The sequence below is a fragment of the Prosopis cineraria genome, unplaced genomic scaffold, assembly GCF_029017545.1.
Source record: "Prosopis cineraria cultivar Desert tree isolate PC_DT_omini unplaced genomic scaffold, ASM2901754v1 PC3, whole genome shotgun sequence".
Classification (NCBI taxonomy): Eukaryota; Viridiplantae; Streptophyta; class Magnoliopsida; order Fabales; family Fabaceae; genus Prosopis; species Prosopis cineraria.
The window spans coordinates 7209587-7232853 of NW_026555334.1; the positions used below are offsets into that span (position 1 = coordinate 7209587).

At 31.3% G+C, this 23267-nt stretch overlaps 2 protein-coding genes across 5 annotated transcripts; one reads left to right on the plus strand and one right to left on the minus strand.

Moving 5' to 3' along the window:
- The first annotated feature begins 8796 nt into the window (after positions 1-8796).
- On the plus strand, positions 8797-13348 carry LOC129307311 (uncharacterized protein At4g06598-like). 4 transcript variants are annotated; one of them, XR_008592337.1, is made up of 6 exons: positions 8797-9009; positions 10184-10915; positions 11506-11581; positions 11691-11817; positions 12672-12984; positions 13126-13348. XR_008592337.1 is itself a non-coding variant. In XM_054948236.1 (6 exons), the coding sequence occupies exons 2-6, from the start codon at positions 10191-10193 to the stop codon at positions 12872-12874; spliced, it is 1044 nt and encodes a 347-aa protein (XP_054804211.1). In that variant the 5' UTR covers positions 8798-9009; positions 10184-10190; the 3' UTR covers positions 12875-13348. The 4 variants fall into 4 exon arrangements, 3 of the variants coding, with proteins under 3 accessions (XP_054804211.1, XP_054804209.1, XP_054804210.1); XM_054948236.1 differs by having other exon boundaries at positions 8798-9009; positions 10184-10505; positions 10593-10915; positions 12672-13348; XM_054948234.1 differs by having other exon boundaries at positions 8798-9009; positions 12672-13348.
- Positions 13349-15262: 1914 nt separating this feature from the next.
- LOC129306471 (ubiquitin-like domain-containing CTD phosphatase) lies at positions 15263-19250 on the minus strand. Its single transcript, XM_054947084.1, has 6 exons — positions 18937-19250; positions 18455-18599; positions 16632-16746; positions 16471-16534; positions 16127-16292; positions 15263-15770 (listed from the first exon to the last, which is right to left on the minus strand). Exons 1-6 carry the CDS (start codon positions 19197-19199, stop codon positions 15525-15527), a joined length of 999 nt encoding a protein of 332 aa, XP_054803059.1. The 5' UTR covers positions 19200-19250; the 3' UTR covers positions 15263-15524.
- Positions 19251-23267: the final 4017 nt, after the last annotated feature.

Genomic DNA, 23267 nt, shown 5'->3' on the forward strand with positions numbered 1-23267 from the left:
TACAAACAAAAATCAATAACAAATTTTATTAGATAAAAAATAAGTTATGTTTTTATTTTAATAATAATCTATTTTATATTTGTCATTTTTTGTGAATAATGTGATTCTCCCTATTTTTTAAAAAAATTTGACTGCAACAATTAAAATGATACAAGATATCAAATAATTATAAGCATATGATATAAAATTTAAGAAAATTAGTTACGTGTGATTCAAATTTTTTTCATAGAACACCGGGTATCATGAATTTATCCAACATCGAGTTGAGAAAACTTTAACGAAGACTAGACTAATATTGATCAAGCTAGGATAGGATCCTTTCAAATGGAAATTCTACCCCAAACACTATTGTATTTCTAGAGTTTAAATTTAATATATTTAGTTAAACTAATGTAATTCTTTTACCAATTAAATTAAATGTCCGGTTCAAATTTTATATATTGTAAAAAGGCACTCGCAATTTTCCTCAATTTTTTAACTACGCGCGTAATTGTTTATTTTGTTTGAATTATTGTTTAGTGTCATCTCTGTTTAGAAACAGTGGCTAATAATGCTAGATACCAAATGGATTGTCACAACAAAATTATAGAGATACACTTAAAAATTTTAAAATTTAAAATTATTAATATTTTTATTTTTAATAAAAAATAACTATGCGTCAAATCATTTGATGGAAAGTATATAATAAAATACCAATAAAAGACATCTTTGAGAAAATTATTTCCACTTAAAGCTCAAAAACGTTTGAATTTAATACCAAATATTAAGTATTATATAATAAAACTAACAAATATTGATCAAGTTAGTAAGGGTTTGACCTATAATTTATAAGGTTATGAGTTTAAATCTCATTACTAACGTTAAAACCTTATTAATGGACAATTTATAAATGCATATGTAAACCTCCTTTGAGTTTAAAGGCATGTCATAATCCTAATAAATTATTGAGACCCAAATCACATAAACTTTTATCTTTAAAAAATATTGTATATAAAACATGAAATAAAATTGTATTGTTGCTAACATTATTATTTTTTAAAGAGAGAGAGAGAGAGAGAGAGAGAGAGAGTAAGTGGTGTGGTAATGGTGGGGAAAGCATGGTACTAAACTACTAATGTAATATTTGGTTGTGCTTATAAAAATGGTTATGAAGAGGGCCAACTTGCCAACTTGCTTCTTTTTGCAAATTGATACATTGAAAGTAATTGATCCTCTCTCTCTCTCTCTAAATATTTTGTTTGCTTCTTTAATATTATTCTCTCCCACAAAAGAATTGAATCTTAAAGAGTGATGGTCCATTAATTTGCACGTTGTCTCTTAGTTGTTCAGTGCTTTCATCAAACACATTTTAAAACTCAGATTATCATTTATTTTATTTGTGGGTATCAATTAATGGACTCCTTCAAAATAAGGGCATAGCAATCTCTGTCATGTGAGGTAATTTTTTTTTCTGGAAAAAAAGAAAGTTGTACGATTATAAGTATAAAAAATATTAACTCCAGGACAAATTGATTCTGATTCGATCGAAAAATTAGTCTATTGATTCTCTGTTTTTTTTTTTTGGGCCAAACTATGGATTCTCAATATATAGTTTGATTGGCTTAAAAAATGGGTCAAATAAAAAAAAATTAAATATTGATCACATAAGAATGAAATTAAAATGGACTTGAATCAATTTTTTTGAAGACGACGTGAATCAATTTTTTTGGCCTGCATATTTGTATGAAACTTATTTTAAAGAGGTGTTGAGAGCATCCACGTCAATGTCCTGAAGGGTTGAGAAAGAGACAAGTCATAGGAATGCAAATATCTGAAAATCAATTTATTTATTTTTCTTTTTTAACATGAAAAATATGCCAACCGGATTAATCCTCTAAAGTATTTTGTGCGATAAAATAGACAAAGAGAGAGATCAAAATCGTAAATCTTACTTTTACACATGTGAAATTCCATAGAGCCAGATTCAAAATTTAATTATAAAAAGGGGTGGAGATTGAATAAGATATATACAATATGAAGTTTGCAATTTTTTTTTTTTGGTAGACCAAAAGTGTACAATATTTATATAAAATATTGAGAAAAATTTAAGTAAAAAATATAGGTTTCGGTCCATAGAGTTTTAGTCAATTCTAGTCCCTCTATTTTTTAAAAAGGGATATTGGCTATAAGGATCAAGAGGCTTACATATTTGAGTACAAGTCCCAGATTCAAAAATAGAGCTTCCAAGGGATCACAGTGCTTGAGGGACAATATGTTTTTGGCAAAATTATCAAAATACCCTTCTTGTTGTGCACTTGTTTCTATAGTACAGATTATTGAAGATTCATGGATAACCCCAACAGATTAATGCGTAAAAAGGAAGGGTATTTCTGTCCTTTTCTATGAAAACATATTGTCACTTAAGGACCATGATTCCATATAAGCTTTATTTCTATATTTGAGACTTATGCCCAAATATTTGAATTTGAACCTTTTTATTCTTGTGGCCAGTTTTCCTTTTCTTTTTTCAAATTACAGAACTGGCACTTAGAATTATAATCAACTTGACAAAACGGATCATTGACGTAACAATAATATTTGATAACAATACTTTAACCAAAGTAGATCATAGAAGGACTCAATTTTTAATGAAAAACTGTAAAGATATTAATCTAAGTTAGCCATAACTTTAAATTCTGAAAATTTAATGGATGATGGCCTCACTAATTCCTTGCCTTGGCTACCGTTTACAAAAGTAAAACTTATTATTTTCTTCTTATCTTATCTTTCTCTCCATCCACTTGTGAAATACTTCTTTTATCTTAAATTATAAAATATTTTTAAATAAAATATTGCATATTAATAATTCTTCATTAAATACTCTTAACAATTTTATTTTTTAAAAAGAAAATATAAACTTTTAAAAATATCATTTCTTTAATAATCTAAAATCCACATCTAGTATTAAATAGAGATAGAGAGAGAAATAGTAATATTAAGATAAACTTATTTAATAAAATAATATAATAATTTTTTAAAAATATTTAATCTTTTTTAAAAATATCATATAATTTAAGACGGTGGAGTAGTTAGCAAACTCTTAAGATGCGATTTGATAGAAGGATGGTTAGTAGATATTTTGGTGAAGAGCCAGTGAAATGAGGGAGAGATAAAATGATAAGTGAGTGAGTGAGAAGTGGTCCTTTGATGCAACTTCACCAGCTAAGAAATTAGGCATTTGAGTTGGATTGCCCTCTTTCTCTCTCTTAACTTCAACCACTTGACCTTTTTATTTTAATCCAGCTGAGCACTTAACTTTTTCTATAGGAAATACCACTTTTGACCCTTCATAACAAAAACATGATATATTCCCTTTTGTCTCCCCCCCCTCAATCCTACACCTTCTTCCTTGCCTCTTGTCCCTCTTTTTTTTAGAAAAATAAAATAAAAGTGTCATAATTACATTCATACAAAGTTTAAAATAAATCCTAAAGCACTAGGCTAAAAAAGATTTGATAAATATAGGTGTGATTATATCTAAAATAATCATATTCAAGATACACAGTGAGTTGAACATTAATTCATTATGTTATGAGAGACTAGTTTCTTTTATTAAATCTAACTTTTTATTGATAATTTTTTTTTTGGAAACAATTCCTCATCATTTCATTGATTTACAAAATTTAAACTGCCAAGAGACAATATATATGATTGTGTGAGGTCACAAAAGAAGTATTACAAAAGGAAAAAAAAACAACAAAGAGAATAACCACTAGCGCTAGTTTATATGTAACTCTTGTTGTACCTTCTTTGGCATGGGGGCGTTGCAAACACTTGAGAATTGCATCAATATAATTTAGCATCATTTTGCCTTTTATTATCTTATGCTTTCTTTTCCAAAGACTTCATTGCATCTACTTCTTCAAGCTCCCTCCTTCATTTTCTTCTTCTGCATCTCTTGTTCTTCTTGACGCCAATGTTCATAATTCCTAGATGCCCCAAATTCCACAACATAATCTTCATTTTATGTGTCACTTTCCATCATAAATATTTCAGACAAACAGTTGATGCATTTACTATGTTTGGTAGAGTGGAATCATAAGCTTAGGAAGGGAATTGGAGTTGGAGTCATAAAACAATGATATTTGGTACAATGTAAATTTAAATTTTCAAGAATCTTGGGTCAAGCAAAAAAGGTTGAATTGAATTTTTTGGTGGGAGCTATAGAATTAGAGCAATTTTATAAAATTGTATTTTCTAAAGACAAGTTTATCCTCATATAAAAATTGAGAAGACGACTGTACCTTTACTCATTTGTGATTAATATTGAAATAATTGATCATGTAGACAGTCGCAACAGGGACAATTCAAAATGCCCATCTCTTGTGCTTTCATTCCTTATTCTCTCAAATATATATAAATTATAATATATATATATATATATATATGTTTATATATAATTTATATATTTATAATATTTCTTTTATAAAAGATTTTACTCATTTTTAATATCTATCATCTATATAATATTTTATTTGTATATTAAATAGTATATGAGAAATTAAATCATAGTTAAGCTTTTAATACTTTTTAATTTTGATTATAATTTTTAATGGTATTTTTATCTTTTAAATATAATTCTATTTTCATGTCTTACATACCAAACAAAAATAATATAAGGATTTCATTTAATTTTTTTTGACATACCAAACATATTTTTTAAATTTAATTTTATTTTGATTCTAATTTTAATTTTGATTTCAATTCTATTAAAACCTATTCAGTGATATCAAATGAGTCTGAATATTTTGATTCCTAAACGTCTCAACAATAATAGCATCTTACTTCCTAGAGTTGAACTTAGTGCGTTTAAAGATGTAATTTCCATAAGCATTACATCCAATAGTTACATAGAAAGCAACATGTGAACTTTGATACGTTGATTTTTGAGTCTTCGCATTTTTCGTAACTTTGAGGGATCAAGAGGGTAAAATACTTATTCAACACTTTTCTTTCTCCCATCTTCTTCTTTGATCTTTCTCTTAATCATAATTTTGGTTAGATGCATGGCTATTTCTTAATGAGCTTTGTTTGGTTTGCAAGCAAGAGATATTTAAATTTTTAAATGGCTATTTGAAGATTGTTTAAGAGACAAGATTCGTGTAATTGTTATTATTGTTTTATTATTCTTCTACATACATAACCTCTTTTTATACTTAGTAATTTATAGGCATTAATAAACCATTAGTTTTTTTTTATTTCTACAATAAATTAATTAATTTCTATTGTATCATGTGCCGAATTTTTAATCCTAAGCAGTTAACATGAAGGCAGAATAATTTAACCCTGCAGTACATATACTTTTAAATTAAGAAAATAGTAAGATGTACCTTATCAATCAATCAATATATATATATATATATATATTTATTTATTACCCGAACGTGAGTTTTACTTTTAAAATAAAATTATATTGTCGTGTTGTTTAAAGTTAATAAGGTTATTTTTATTCTGTATTATATAGCTTATATAAAAAATTTAAAAGTATATATGACAAAATCTAAACTGTATAAATCAAATCCGAAAAAACATCTCAGGTCAAAAAAAAGAAATGAAAAAACAGCAAAACCTCCATCCAATAATGAGGCATGCAATTGGGGCATGGCCTACCCTCAACCCAATGGCAACTATTTGTCCTTTTCTCAATTTTTTATTTTTTATTTCCCTGTCTATTGGTTTGTCTGCTCCCTCAGACCCTTTTTTATTTTTTATTAATTCTTTTTTCACTTATTTACGCAAATTGTTATCCCAACAGCTCACAAAAAAAAAAAAAAATATTGTGTATAAAATTTATTTTATAAGTGCACTCCTTTTATTTCTTAAAAATTTTCTTTAAATACATCACATGCGTTTAATTTTGAGAAGCTGGAGGCTACTTTTGATCCAAAAAACAATCAGAATATTAAATAAAAAAATGATAGAAAAATTTATTTAAATTATATAAATTTACAAAAAGGCATAATTTTTTCAAAGTTTCATGACATTTTTTTATCATTAGAGAATTAAAAAAAATAATTAAATTTTTCTCAAATAAAACAAAAATTTTTGAAGTTGTAAATTATTGTTAAATTGTTGTAAATTTAAAAATAAAAGTTGTTAATATAGAAATAAAAGTTATGAATAAAAAGTTACAAATTTTTAACACTCAATACATATCAAGACCTATATATGCGGAGCTGCAAATAACTATTGAATCATTGCAAATTTAGAGACAAATATAGGGACAAAAGTTGTAAATAAAAAGTTATGAATTTTTAACACCTGATGTATATCAAGATCTGTAGATGCAGTGTTGTGAATGACTATTGAATTGTTACAAATTTAAAAATAAAAGTTGTTAGTATAAGAACAAAAGCTGTGAATAAAAAGTTACAAATTTTCAATACCTAATACATATCATAACTTGTGAATAGTTATTAAATTATTGCAAATTTAGAAACAAAAAGTTATCAATATATAAATAAAAGTTGTGAATTTTGTTAATATGAATAAAAGGTAAAAGTGTCATTTCTTATAATTTTTTAATGATAGAAACATTCCTTAAAACTGTAAAAAAATTATATCATTTTGTAAGATCAATTTGTCATTTATATAATTTAAATAGATTTTTTTGTTATCTTTCCTATTAAATATCACATCATCTTTAATATTTTTAGTGCAAAAATTATAAGCCACGTCAACTGGGATACCGGCGTTTCCATAATCCATATCTGATCAAAATTTCATTTTCATTAATCCATGGTCCATATTTGTCTCTATAAAAAATATTTGAAAAAACATGATTTTAGATTTCTACACTTTACTTACATTTTACTGGAGGTTCTTATATATTTTTTTTAGTATTTTAGATTCATACACTTTTATTTTTGGGTGTTCTAGATCTTTTCATGAATAAAGTGTAAGGACTTTGAAAGAATTTAAAACATCAAAAAATAAAAGTGTAAGAATATAAAATATTTAAAAAATATAAGATCTATAGTAAAATGAGAGCAAAGTGTAGAGATTCAAAATTATATTTTTATTAAATGTTAATAAGATTCACATTTAAAAGTTGCAAAATTCTTTCAAAAAATATGAATCATACCTAAGGCGACTCAATTAAAAAATATTGGTAATGACAATATTTTTTTGTTCAAAATATATTTCACTTTTAATATACGCAATTAATATGTATACATATAAAGTTTATTTCATGTCAAAGGGTCAGATTATTTTACACTTCATTGTAACTCATTATTCTAATATCACGTAGTATAATATATAAAAGTAATAAACTATGGTGAAATGAGATTTAAGGATTAAAATATTGAATTGAATTTAACTAGAAACCAAAATATTTTGAAATCTATAATAAAGACTAAATATTTTTTCAGTAAATTGATCTAAAAATTTGTTACTCTCATTTCATAATTTGCAACCATTAAAACACAAATTTACTAGTGAAATTCGTTAATTGATATAAAAAAAAATTGTTAACCCTCAAATGTATCATCATTTTCAGTAATTTGCAGCTCTCATTCTTTTATCATAACTTTCAAAACACCAATTTGTAAATAAATTTTCTTAGTTTGTAAAGGAAAACGATTTTCAAGTAAATTTTTAGACCAATTTATTAGAGGACCTATTTCTATTTCGAATTTCAAAAACTTTTTATCTTTATTTAAGTTTAATTCAATCTTTTAGTCTTTTAATTTTATTCTTAAGTAAAATTTAGAGCAACTAATATCATTTATGAATATTACCACTTATCTTTTTACTTAATATATAAAATTAATGATATTCATACAATATTTTAACTAAAAGCATGCAATGCACATATAATTTTCTTTCATATTCGGTCATTAGCTTCATAGTTAAGCTTGACTTTTTTCTTTTCTTTTTTTTTTTTTAAAGACTAAAGAAGTTGGGCTTATTTTAAAGAAAAGTACAAATTTCTGCAATGAAGTCACATTTGTTAGGAATAGGAGATATATGAGATTACTAAACCAAAAATAATTCTAAAACTCACTTATTGAAAACCCAACCAGGTTGGTTGGGCACTAAACATAAATCATACACTTTTTTGATTGAGAATTTGAATATTAATTTATCATATTATAATGAATTAATTCTTTTCATTAGACTTAATTTTAGATTTGAATTTTTGAAAGTTAAGATTGGTGAATTTATATGAATTTTTTTAATATTTTCACACATTTTATTATTTTTTATAAAGTATGAAATATTCACCCTCTTTCTTAAATAGCAACATTTTACATAAATTCACCCATTTTAATTTCAGAAGATTTTAATCCTGTAACCCTTATTGATATTGTACTCTAGTATTTCTTAGAATTTCAAAAATAAAATTTTGCATCAAATATAAATCAATGGAAAAAATATCACGGTAAATTTATAAAATTTAAAAAAATTTATTAATAATAATTGTAGGGGGGTTGAATGATAATAAAAATTTTGGACTCGAGTTAATCTCAACTTAGAATTAATTGATTGTATCAAATATTAAATGGATCTAACAATTATACTATCTTAAAATTGTTGGTTAATTAAAAAAATTACTACCGAATAAATAAAAATGTAACTATTTTTATCAGCATTATTTATTATCATATTATTATTAATATAAATACAAAGTTTAATATTAATACAAAGTTGAACAGTTATAGAAAATTTCCTTTCATAGTTTCCTGTGAAAATAGTAAAAGTTTGAGGACTTGGGAGCAATACTTCTTATCTTGGGTTTCCTATTCAGCCTAAGCCTCACCTCACCTCGCCTCACCTCACCTCAGGCAGCTTCAACGAGAAGAGAGAGAGAGAAGAGTGCTACTAGTACTGGGGCGGAGAGAGAAAGAGAGAGCTTGGCTTAAAACCACACGGGGGCAAGCGAACCCTAAGAGAGAGAAAGGTTGCTTTGGTCTGAAGCCTTTTTCGCATTGCATTTAGCGATCTGGAATCTTCAACCTGCAAAAGGTGGGTCTCTTTCTTTCGTTGGATTATCAATTACGAAACTGACTTCCGATGGTTGCAGGACAGTCAGTTTCCTGTTTTCGTGCTCAATTCTTTAACCTTGTAAAATTTTTTTGTTGGGTGGTGCCTCAGCCTCATACATTGTAGCGTATCTTCTCTGCAAACAGTAATTTCCATATTTCGGAATTTCTTCTCGTCTTCTGAATGCACGCTCTTGTCGTTTCTGCAAATTCATGCTCTAGATAGGTGCCTTAGGAAAAGGCAGCAAAATGAAGCTTCGATGTTTAATTTTTCCTGATCTGGGACCTTGAGTTAAAAAAAGAAAGAATCTTTGGTATCTGAGAGCAAATTTACTTCTTCCTCATAAATTTTTCTAGACCTGGAAACTGAGCTGTGGGTTGTAAGTTTCTTCTCAGTTGCTACTTATCGTTGCTTAGAGTTATGATTTTGCTTCACCATGAAAGTCTGGGGATTTATTTGGTTCTTCTTGAGTTTTCTGTTACATTGGTAGTGAACAATTCATATAGTTGCCTTTCAAGATTTAGTGGGAATTATTGTTGACTTGGGATTTTCATGTCAAATGTGCCACCAATGAAGTGAGTGAGTGTGTTCAGCGTGATAGCAGTGGCTTAATCTAGACCTTTTGATTATTATGAGATGTCCAGAGAAATTTCGAGAATTTTCATGACAAGAAAATGTTTAAGGCTCTCCATAAAGCTGCAAGCTTCATGCTGATTTTTCTGAATGAAGCATATGCTTTATGGAATCGTGCGCTACGTAGCTCTTAGCAGATTAGCTGCTTATACTTGGTGCCATGGGCAATTTGTCTCTAATCATTTATTGCTATAATTTTTTATAAAGACTTGAGGCTACTGAATGCTATTTTTGTAATGCTTTATTGATTTCACATGGTGTTCCTGATTACTATTTTTTCAAATATATGTACTGTGTACATGAGTGGGATGCCCATGGACACATTTATGTTGTTTTATTTATTTACTTATTTTTCTTGACAGGCAAGCACCATGGAGAAATAAAAACACAGTACTTGGAATCATCATGTGTTTTAAATCATTGATTATGTTTAGTATTTCCAGAAGATCCTAATTTGAACTGTTTTATTGAGAAGATGCATCATATAACTGCCTCTGATGTTTCATTCTTACTTATTTGACAGGTATTCTATGGCTAATTCAAAGGCTTCATCAGGCATGAGAAATTTTATGTATTCCGGAAAGCATGCTCTCCTTCCTCCTAAAAGTCCATTTCCTAGTATTTCTGGAGCATATGCTGATTATGTCCCAAATACTGCAATTGGTTCCAAGGTTGTTCAGAAACCTAGAGTGGGAAACGCACACCACCAACGGACTTCATCTGAGAGCCTTGTCATAGAGGAACAACCTTCTTGGCTTGATGATCTTCTTAATGAGCCAGATACACCTATTCGTAAGGGCGGTCATCGGCGTTCATCAAGTGATTCTTTTGCTTACTTAGATACAGTTAATGTTTCTTCTAACATTAGCTATACAGATCAGGATGAGTGCAATTTTAAGAATTTAAAATCTATTCCATCTTGGGCATCTCAGGACTTTGATTATGGAAAAGATGCTCATCATTTACCAATGTATGGAGAGATCAAATCAACCAAAAAGAAAAATAGAGCATGGGACTCTTCTTTAAATGCTGTCTCGCATCAAATTGGTGTTCCCTCTGGCAGAGATAATGGTGCATTTCAGAGTTCAGGATCACCTAGCACACCATGTGAAGCAGATGGTGTTCTGTCAAATGCTAATGAAAAACTGGATTCAGCAGAATCTAGCTCACATGATACAAAAGTATCTTCTGAAAAAAAGGATGGTTCGCATGTGAAGGCACAAGCTTCTGAGACAGATACTAAACGAGCTAAACAGTATGTACTTATTGTTTAAGCTTTCTGAATTTGTGGTTATTGCACTAATATGCTCAATTATATCTCACCAATATAAGACTTGCAAGCTGTAAGTTCTGTTGTATGGCTTTATCTGCTCCTTCCTGCAGTTTCCTTTCCAACTTTTCTGTGCAGAATGCTTTCCTGTAGCGAACCTGTTATGTTGTGTCAAGTTATCCTCAACCTTTCTTAAAATTTGTCCCAGGAGGGTTCTTGAAGAAGAGCTAAATTATCAAATGTAGCTTATTTTTGTGAAAAATTACAGATTTCAATGGATGCCAATGATGTAAATGTTTTGATAGTTTACTTTGTAGCAGAAAAGGCATGCCTTTTAGTTTGGATTTGAAGAATTGGAGTGAACTCTGGCATTATTTGAGGCCCGGCAGATGTTAAGAGAAAGTGTTGGGCAGCTGTTTCTGGGAAAGGGGGTGTTGTGCCATTATTAGTTATACTGTGTTTCTTATGCCTTGTTTGGTAGCTGTTTGCCTTTACTGTGTTCTCAGCTTACTTCTGTGTCAACTGTGAACTGATGATGAGGTGAAAAAAATAAAATGTGAAATGTTTATATGCAGGCAATTTGCTCAACGTTCACGGGTCCGTAAACTACAATACATAGCTGAGCTGGAAAGAAACGTACAAGCTTTACAGGTAAGTTCTATAAGATACATAGTTCTGAATGATTTTAAAGTCATATTTATTCAAATTCCTGTATGTTCTATGTTGGAAAGTTCTGATTTGATTCTTTATTAATTAATAGGCAGAAGGGTCTGAAGTATCAGCTGAGGTTGAATTTCTTAATCAACAGCATCTTATCCTGAGCATGGAAAACAAAGCCCTTAAGCAGCGTCTAGAAAGCTTAGCACAGGAGCATCTCATCAAACGCCGTAAGTCTTTATCCTTGAGAATTGTGCTCTAGTAAGTAGGATATATTTTTGTATGTTTTTAAATTAACATCCTTGATACTGTGCTTTAGGGGAGCTGGCAAATAGTAACTCCCCATACTTGTTCTGGATATGATGTCTTGATGCATTCTATTTCATGTATTAGCCGTGAAAGATGAAACATGCTTTATTTGTTCATGCAAGTTTGATGTTTAGATAATATTCATAAATAAAGAAAAGGTTAATTTTCTATAAACATGAGCTCGACTGTCTGCAAGAAGTTTCCCTTGAATGAGATTGAGTACAGGAAGGTTTGATCCTAAGGACTCAAAAAAATTAGGGCAGGGCAAAATTATAACACTAGAACTTGCTCCATTCTAGGGTGACTCGTCACAACATGTAGGCCCGGCAGGCACCCTAAAGTATGATATACATCTAAGTATAATATCTTTACACAATATAAAATTCTATAGAAAACCACGCTATTTACAAGCCACAAATAATGTGACTCGCCTTAAATTCCATGTAAAGTAGGCCCCACAGTCTAGTTTGCGCTGAAAATGTGTATGTTGAATTCTGTCAAAATGTTAGTAGTTGATGTATTAATTTTTAAAATAGTTGTGGTAGGTGCATGTATTTACTCTAGCAGCATTTACTCTTGTTGCAGTATATTCCTCCTCTCTCTCTATATGGTTTTGTGTTCACTTTCCATGAATTAAGAAAATATAGAATCTTTTATCTCATATTCTCGAACACTCTTAAACTCTTCATGATATCACTTATCAAAGCTTTTAGTAACTTTGCATCACTCCAAAGAAATTTGTTTTGTTGACTAATACAAGCAATGTGCAATTCAGTGGAGCAGGAAGTACTAGAAAGAGAGATTGCAAGGTTACGTGCATTGTATCAGCAGCCACAGCAGCAACCGCAACAACCACCATCTGGTAGCCTCCGACGCACCAAGAGCAAAGACCTCGATTCCCAATTCTCAAACCTTTCCTTAAAACATAAAGAAGGCAGTTCAGGGCGTGACCCAATGACTGGTCCCGTTCGTACTTAAATCTGCGCTCTATTTGTGTCAGTGTTTTGCCTCTACATTCAACAGATGTTGCTGCGGCCATGCGACGGTCAAATCTTCCCGTTGTGCGGGATTGTGCAGAGATTTCCAGTGTAGGCATCTTCTCTCTGCCCGCTTTGCATATTTCAGGCTTTTCCTGGTCTTCCGCGTTAGCTTGTTTAAATTAATCTTAATGGGCACCTGGTAGTCACAGCTGAAATCTTACGATATTTTGATCTGGGTTTTCTGATCAGAGATGACTTGCCGGAGGTGGTAATTCAACATCCCCAGTGTATGTTATTCATGAAGTGTATTCTCCATTTCTGTTGTGATTTTCATTTTTTAATGGTTGTATTGTAGAAACTCACTCAGCCTAATATAAGCAGCGAAGATCTTTAGGGCTGTATGGATGTGCATTATTTGTATGGATTAATATTAAGCTAGTGTTGTTAAAATGATTTGAGGAGGTTCATGTTTTCTCTGAACATCTTGTTTCGTAGTGTTGATATGATTTACTGTACCTACCTATAATTTTTATTTCCTCGCCCACATGTGGATATGAGCTTCGGTGGATGCATAGTTTCATGCTAATTTACGTGGAAAGTTTTTGAAAATAAATTTTTCTCCTAATTCTGAGACTTACATAAGTGGGATTATATAAAATCAAGATAAGAACTTACCAAAAATATGATGAGAAATAAAACTTCTCAATGAGCCATTATATAATTCAAAGCCATATATATTTATATATGTATGTATTTATCATTGGCTTCGACTGACTCAGAAAATAAGTGGGTATAATTGACAACATTTGCTATAAATTCTTATATATTGGAAGTATTATTTTACATATTCTATGAAGGTGGGGTCTAAGAAATGATTTTATTATTATATTGATGGATAGCAATTTTACAAATTCCAAAATTCTACACGCTAGACACTAGCCATGCCTAAATATTTGTAAAGATATGTTCTAGAACGTGATCTTTCTCTGGGGCGGTATGGTTGAATTTAAGTTCTCCATCTACTTCTGAAAGAGTTATCATTTTGGATTCCGAAAGTGTTTATTTCAGAAATTAGTCCTTTAAACGATAATGATCATCAAATCAATCCAAGCCCTTTGAAAAACTGAAAAGCTTAGATTTGATTGATGAAAAATCGTTACATTTGTTTTTCACGGGAATTAATTTTCTTCATGAAACGTCAGCTAATAGCTATGGATATTCACAGGCCGTTGGATGCTAAAGGTTGTGAATGGGAATAAATGTTGAAGAGGTCGAGGTCTGATGGAAGTTGGTGGTTGTGTTTGGTATCTCGCAAAGGCAATAATGGTGCTGATTGTATAACAGTTATGATAATGAGAGGTATGGTATTGAAATAATGGCTGCGTAGGCCACCATCCTCTCCGGTCTCTATCTTGTCCAAGGACCTGAGTGGCAGAAACGTTGATGCCAAGAAGAAGGGTATAGGTTGAGTCTTGCAGGTCAAGTTGCAATGATAAATTACGTTTTTTTTTTATATATAATTGGAGGCAAAAAGGCTAAAATAAAGAAAGAGACAAGGATCAACCCAGACTCGTAGGTTCATTACTAATATCATAGCCCATGATAGCTAAATACCAAGGGAGATTCCATGAGAATAGTTGTTTGATAGTCAAAAAAGTGCCATGCAGGTCAATTATTATAGGTATTAGATTGCGTTTGTTTTGATGCTTTTTGTGTTTTTTTGATAAGTTGTATTATAGGTTTATACTTTGATTTGTTCACTTTCTGATATTAGTCAGTGTAATTGATTTTTCTTAATATTGATAAAATTGACTTGTTTTTCCTTAAAAAAAAAAAAATAAAAGGCTGTGGATATTCATTAAAAGTAACCGAGGTTTTTTTTTTTTTTAACCTAAAAGAAGTCAACCTTCTTCAGGATGCTTGATGGCAATAACCGGCTGCACTTGGACAATCATTCATGTTTGTTACCTTAAACTACATGTCGTACCAAAATGACAAACATTATTTTTTTTCCTTGTCAGGTATCCAAATTTATCAAGTAATCTTATTATCCACTATCATTTAATGATATAGAGCCGCTTCAAGTGACTACTTCCACTAAATCGGTGCTCATAATTATGCAGAAATATCACACGTTCAAGCATTATTCTTCATTCAGTCATTATTATAGAAACCTATTTACCATTTTACATAAGATTAATAAACCTAGTTAAAACTAGCTAAAGGTAACAATTTATAATTTTTCAAAATACTCTCGATCAAATTAAGGTGAATAATGAATTAGATGATAAGAGTGATAAAGAAAAGACATTTTTGAAAATAAATTATGAACATTATATTAATTTTTTGGAAAAGGTCTTGTATCAAGTGACTGTGCGAGGGTAAGTCTTGTAAATAGAATCAGATAAAGTACCAAATTTTGTTCCAGAAACTTCTATAATGAAGTTCTATTAGCAGAGTAAGTCAACTGAAAGCCACAAGAGCTCCTTTCCTTTCACTCATTTGTCCTTTTTCTTTGTAGTTACTTGCAATAGAAAAATTAAATTCCTCTTGCTGAAGAGATTCTCCTACAGAACTGTGGTTGGTCATGCCGGATCAACCTATATTCGTTCCCAAAAAAATAAAATAAAAACAAATTGCGCACTGCCTCATGTGTGCCTACGTCTTTTAGTGCTGTCTTCGCTGAAAAATTCCCAATTATTATGATCAAGATGGCTCAAGTCATCAAGTTCTGCAATGGCCATCAAGTATTGGGTAAGCTTCAAAAGCTCCTGATCACTATCTCTATTAGCATGAGCCTTCCTGAATGGCCTGATTGTCAAACCATTTTGTGGGTTCATCACAAAATTTCTTCGAAGATCGTCAAGCATGATGGTATTTGTAGCATTGTAGAACTGAAATGAAATAGGAAATCACCATCAAGCAATTTAAATCATTGTTGGCCATTGCTAAACTTCACATAATACAAGTGAAGAAATGAGATGTAAATTTTTTTTTTTTTTTTGTCTGTTCAGATATCCTACATGATGATCTCATCCTCAAAGGATGTTTTCTGACTCAGGGTGATCCTCAAAAGCATGAAATATAGATTTTCAGGTTTTCAGGAAGATGACAGTGCAGCTGTAGTTTATTAAGGTCTCTTTCAAAGTCTTTGGCTGGAGATGGGCATGTTTAAGACAGGTTTACAGCTACTTTATGAAGATAACATGCTTCTGTTTCCATCAAGAAAGAACATAGGTCATAATTATACCTCAGGGAAATGAGCCCAGATCAAACCAAGAGGTTTGCAATCAAAGACCCCACGAGAAGTTGATTGGACAGTGATCATTGCCAAGTGGTCAAGAAGTGCAGTGATTTTATAATTAGGATTGTCCAGAACCCCAAGTTGTCCCATTTTCAGGTTAATCCACTTCATGCTGCAAGAAGTACACCAAGACAAATAAATAAGTAAATAAAATATAATAAAAATGACATATTTAAATATCCATCCTATGTTGGTTTTTGCGTGCATTTACGATTCAGTATCATCAATAGGCATCTTACAAAGTTATTCTCCCAAAGGAAATTTAAAAGAAATGATAAAGTTACTTATACCTGGTTGCAGACCATATCATAATGTCATATTCTGAATAAACTGATGTAAGAAACTCATGAAGATCTGCAGATGATGACACCAGGAAGAGCCATTTCAGGAAAACAATGTTAAGAAAAAAAAATGAAAGCAAGCAAAAACTTGCCAGAAATCAACCACTTACGAGGTCTCATAAGTTCAAGAGGGTTCTCTGCTGTTGACCGATGATCGAATAGGGTATAATCAATATCCAGAACAAGGAGTTTCTTCCCTTTTCGACATGGATTTCGGAGCTCAAACTGTAAAAGAAGACAAGCCATGAGAAAGAACACCATAGATGGCATGCAAAGGAAAATTACTGAGGAAGAATTGCATCAGCATACAAACTTGTTTGACAATTATGCAACATAAGCAGGCACAAGCTGCTTGATAAGCAAGCAAAGCATACTGCCTAATCAACTGTCATGATAGAATGATGGCGTCAAACATTGATTGATAGATATCAGTATCTATATTCCCAACCCCTTCTTTCTGAAATATATTTGTCTTAAAACTAAGCTGCTCATTTCAAGTATAAATGAAGTGAGAAGAGGCATAGACCCTTATATGCCCTGTCTGGTATGATGTAGGGGACATATTCCCTTACTCTCACACAAAAATAAAGATAGAAAATATTTATTAGTACCTCTATTATCAACAGCCAGCTCTCTTATCTTAAAAAATGTATGTTCAAGCATTAAAGCAGAGAGTTAAACATATCAGAAAACATGGCCCCAAAACCCTTGGACTTTGACCCATATGCAAATAGCCACCATTTATTTTAAAGCCTGGAAAATAAATTTTACAAGAAAGGTGGGAGCAGACACTTGCCCTTACTCTCACAAATTTCAGTTTGTGAATCTTTAACCCAAACATATGATTTTGACAAAGACAGCCATGATTGGAATTTGCTTCAAACTCTAACTATTCCATTCACAATTGCAAATACAAACACCATTCTGGCCCAACTTTTGGTCATGACTTTAAAGCTAGACAACCGCTATTCTGACCAAGATAGTTAAAACTTCAGACATTGTTCCATATTTCAATTTCAAACCCCAAATATCCCAATTGCAATTTCAAACCCAGAAACCCTTCTTCCACAATTTTCCATTGAATATCTAATGAAAGGTGGATGGAAGGGTTCGCTTCCATGTTGCCAAAGTAAGGGAGCCTATTATCTGGAATTTGAAGTACATGCTGAATATTTTTGAATGGGTGCCAAAGTATAGGAGGTAATGAGGTATATATGCATTTTCCCTTAAGTATAAATCTATACATGTATGTCAGAGAAATATAGAGGGCTGATGCAACCCCCCTTATCAGTATAAGATGATATAAAGTATAGGAGGCATCTATGTATCAACATCTAATTGTTTAAGATCCTTTTGGCATATCTATAATGAAGAAATGATTGTGCTTAAGAGATGATTGATGGAGCTAAATAAATTGAGATCTTGATAGAATTTTCCAACAATTTACTTCTTATATTTTTATAACTAATCACTGATATTTAGAAGAAAAACACCTCCATGCTTTAAACCAAAGAAGACACTGCCTCACGTTTTAGCAGAATACATAACTGCCAGAAGCAGTCGTTCCTAAATAAACCAGCCTCATCATCTTTTCAGCATAATGTTATGATTGTACTCATAGGAAAATTATAATATCACAATACAATCATAGCAAAATTATAATATCATAATACGCGACAAGTTTTGCGCAGAAAAACATGAAAAATCTCTCAATGCCAGTGCCATGGTGACAATGTTTTGAATTTTGATGTGAACCAAGTTAATTATATAGTAGAAAGTTAACATAGTTCTTACACAATGAACCTCCTTCCAAGTGGAAAGGCCAGCTAAAAAAATGCAAAACAAAATACAAACAAGGACCCAGCAAACTAAACAAAAATTAAACCGCATGTACCTTATGCCTATAAAAAAGACCGATCCATTAGGGAATCACCTTGTATTGGTTTACACGTCTCTTCAATTTTTGCTTGTTCACTTCCATGTCTTTGATATCTACAGCTTCTTCTTGACCAAGCTCAAAATCGTCGACAATCTCAGGCGATTCCACTGGATCAACAATTATATCTTCTTCAGTAGTACTGCAAGTTCAACCATTTTATCCCAAAATGTTTATAAGCAAAGAAAATGTGTTCCAAAAGGATATTGGTGTTCTCCACTAGTTGAACAAAGTCTTTGAATTTCAGAACATGCTACATAACAAGACTGCAATCATTCGTTTACCCTTTCAACTTAAAATCTTTGAATTTCAGAACATGCTACATAACAAGACTGCAATCATTCGTTTACCCTTTCAACTTCGGCCATAAAATCAAATACCCAGAAACCTATCATGCTATTGCCCATTTTTTGAGCAACACTACACTCAATAATTGAGAACTTCTACAATCATAAACATTAAGGGAAAAAATGGAATACCCGATCATGGTCATCTTAAGCGAAGACTTAAGGGGAAGCTGCGAGAGCAAGAGAGAATCGTCGGCAAGTTTGGAACCGACTTTAGGGTACAGAAGCTTCTGGCGATTGGGGAACACATTCGTGAGCTCACAGATTCGGCGCTTCAATTCACCGACAGTATCGTCGCCGCAGACTCGGACGGTGTACTCCTTACCGCTCCACTTCACTGTCAGAGTGAGCTCCTCTTCCGACACCGAAGATGTTGATGCAGCGCTGGAAGCCATGGCCGAAGCTATGCAGTAGTCCCCTGCACCAGCACCGCGTCCCCCGCGATAAAAATGATAAGCACCAAGAATTAAGGAAATTATTATATTATCCTTTAACAAAAATATTAATAAACTTTGAAAGGAAAAAAGAAAGATTTAGAAAAGTTATCAATCCCTAATCATTTTAGTTATTTATTAAATTTGAATTGTGAATTTCAGAACCAAAAATTATGAATAAAAAAAATTATTGTACCTTTTAAAATTGAGACATATTTTTATCATTTTATTAAAAATTTTAATGATAATTAAATCTCTTAAGATTTAAAAGGTATTATTATATTTAGTGTGCAGAACTAAATTATTATTTTTTTATTTTGAAAGAATTCATTTGTTATTCTCTCAAGTTAATACTTCATTTTGGTTAATACTTTTTTTTTTTACTGAAAGGCATGTATTAAAAATCAAAAGAGATTACATTAAGATAAGTTATCCTCCAAGAACACTCTCATCGTCCACTATCTCTTAAAATAAAAGTGAGGGATGATCAAAGGTATGAAAACTAACATATAACCTATAAGCAGGCTTAGTAAGAAAATTAGCATAGGTATTAGAGATAAATAGACTCCAATCCCTATGAAATAAAAAACAAACATTTTTAATTACATCTAAAAAATGGTGTGATGCCTTACAACCTTTAGTAATTAGACTAATAGCATCTGTACAATCGTAGAAAATATCAACATTGCACAAATTGATATCCCAACAAATAAGCAAAACATGAATGATAGCAAGTAATTCTGCATTGACGAGTAGAACAATAGTAAGTTTGTAGCTAAATCTTTTGACCTAATTAGCTTGAGGGTCTTAAATGTTTCCACTACATCCATTACTACCATAAGATAGCATCAACTCGTCCACTTCGAGTTTGGCAGCAGCACTTCTACTTGTAGTTTTGCCTTTAGTGCATTGTCTCTCCTAAATCAATGAAGGTGCAAGCTCATATAGATCTAGATCTGCATGAGTTCTAAAGAAACTAGAGCTCACAGATTGGTATTCAATTACATTTGTTGTATCAAACACTATTTTACATTTATCAGCCCAAATATCCTAACAAATGTAACTAAAGAGGGATGCCCAATATACTTTGTTAGTAAAAGTTGCACCTACTTCATGATTAAAGTTCCATTTTAGCCATTCCACCCTATTCAAGGTAGTAAAGGGATTCTAGTTCTCCTATTTGACCACTAATTTCCATCTTTTTGGGGCATTTAGACAGTCCTGGATAAGATGCATCAAATCTTCAACTACCTTATACCTAAAAAGGCAATTCCCTTTGGTTGCAAGACCTCTCCTCTGCCTCAATTCATACGTGTGGGTTCTTCCATGAGCAAACAGCCACATAAAGGACTTGATTTTCTCTGTTACTGGCCATCTCCAAATCATCTTCCATATACTATTTGTATCCCTTCTTATACTTGCAAATAGAAAAAAAAATAAGTAGATTTAATGGTAAAAAACCATTACTAGACAGTTTTTAGAAGTGTTTATCCTCTCCTCTCTCCTCACTAGGCGGGTAGGCACGAGTCCAGTAGGTAACTGTATTTGGCTAGAACCATGAGTGAAACTTTTGGATATCCTAATTACCATTGTGATATATATAATTTAAAAAACTCATTCTTATCCACAAGACCTTCACTCCCAGTAACCAATTCAATAAGGGAAACATTCACCATCAACCAATTGCCAAACCAAAAGCTCATAGAGTTTCCATTCCCAACTTTCTTCCTTATTCCTTCTTTAAATTTATCCCAGACATAACATCTTGATTTTTAATTCCTTGATTTACTAAGCTTAATTATGATAATTAAGTAAGTGACGTGGTGTGGTCAGAGGAGAATAATAAGTAGAATTTCAAGTATAATTTAGGTTCAAAGTGAAATCGAGTCACTTGGGAACTAAAAGGTTGAAAAAAAGAGTTAAAAAACCTTTGTGCCATATGTTGCAGTGCGAATCTTACAAAAATAAGTCGCGAATTGATGTAAAAAATAGAAGGGAAAGAAAAGGGAAATAGATGAACTCGTATTTGCTTTGCTAGAGCATAATCTAAGGGAGGATTTGATAAGGTTTGAAGCTTCAAATCATCTAAAGTAAAATTTCTAAACCCTTTTTCTCCCTTTCTCTTCCACTTTCTCAAGGATTTGAGTTAGGGTTTGAATGATGATGATGATGATTTTGATCCATATAAGTTATGGGTTCAAACCTATTAACTTAAATGGAGTTAATGAGAGTTGTTTAGAGTATTTAAACCTAGATATATTGAATTTTGGCATTGATGTGGGTTATTGGAAGAGTGTGATGCCATTAATGGTAGTTTAATGGCTTATTAATGTTATTGGGGACTAAAGATAGTTAATAAACTTAATGGATAGACTCAAATATATATAATGTGGGCATTGAGAAAGTCTAGAAAGGGGATAAAAGAGTGGAAAAATGTGTGTTTAACCATATTGATGAATCTAACAATTTGTGGATTGTAAATTAAGCTCTTGATCACCAATTTGGCTTAGGAATTTAAGCTTGAAAGTTATAACATTAAGGGGCAAATCTTTGACTTTTCAAAAATTTGAGATAATTAGGGAAATTTTACTTTGAATAGTTATCTGTTAATTGATTGTTATTGTAAAGTTGTGAATGTTACATGCATGGATTGATTTTCAATGTTTGAAAGTATGATTATGCATAACGTCATATTTGGCTTGAAATGTAAAATGAAAAATCAAAATAGTTTTTGAACTATGAATATGTATATGTTTTTGGAAAAGTGAATGTGATATTGTGTTGAGCTAAATGTGTGTTAATGAAGAAATGGGTTATTGTAATAAGTGAAAATAATGTTATGAAATTTTATTAGATGTTCAATTAAGTAGCGCACGGTTGTGAGCCCAACATGTTGATTGTGATAATTAATAAATGATAATGTGAAAATGAGTGAGCATTATACATAGCATTATCAGTGGGCGAAAGTTCACCTAAGGATTGAGAGTAGAGAAAAATTCATATAGTATTTAGGTTACCCTTTAGAGCATGGGGGTATAGCCTTGTCCTACAATTTGTCAAAGGATAGTCCCATAGTTTGTCGAGGGATTAGAATCTAACTTTCTCTACTAGTTCAACGAGAAAAATAGCTTAGGGTATATGACACCCCAGAAATTCGAGAGTAGGAGAAGTCGTGGTTCGAGAGTGAGTCATGTGATCTTTAGCTGGGTCACACGTCACGATTAGTGAACTTGAGTAGTTCAATCATACGAACGGAGCTATATTCAGTGTTATAGCCCAGGGTTTCAATAAGAGGAAATAAAGAGGGATGAAGTTAATTGTCACATGTTTTGAGTTGTGGCAAGTCGCGTGTTGTGACGGGTCATAATCACATGTCTGAGTGTCTTGTGATTATATACCTAGCATTTGTAAGATAAAAACGTGTTAACTGAATTAATAAGTTATAATATATGTTAAAGTATGTTTAAAGTACTTGGTTTCATATGCATGTGTTTGATTTACAATTAATATATAACTGCACAGGGTAAGTTTTACCTTGGTTATTGAATAGCTAGACTCATTCCTTTCATTTAATACTTTACAGGTTTTAGCTCTGGTATAGAGAGAGAGAAGGCTTAAGAGGCTAAAAATTAGTTCATTCACACTGTATGCCTCTAGTTTATATTTAGTTTGTGTAATATAATATGATTGCCAATTCTAGGTTGCATATCATGCACTTGTACTATTTTGTTATTACAAATGTCTGAATTGTATTTTGAGCCCTAACTAATTCTATATGGAGATATATATATATATATATATATGATAGGGTCAAAATACTAGTGCAAGTGTCAAAATTGTGTTTTAAACATGTCATAATTGATTTATGAGTAAATGCAATGAAAATACCTCCCCCTTTTGTTTTTGGTGAAAAAGGGGTTGAGGAATGATTTTGTGTTGGATTGATATTTAAGTGCATGTGACATGTTGTAATGATAATCCTAGGTCAAATGAGTATAGTCTGGGTGTTAGGAATAGCTTTTGACACTT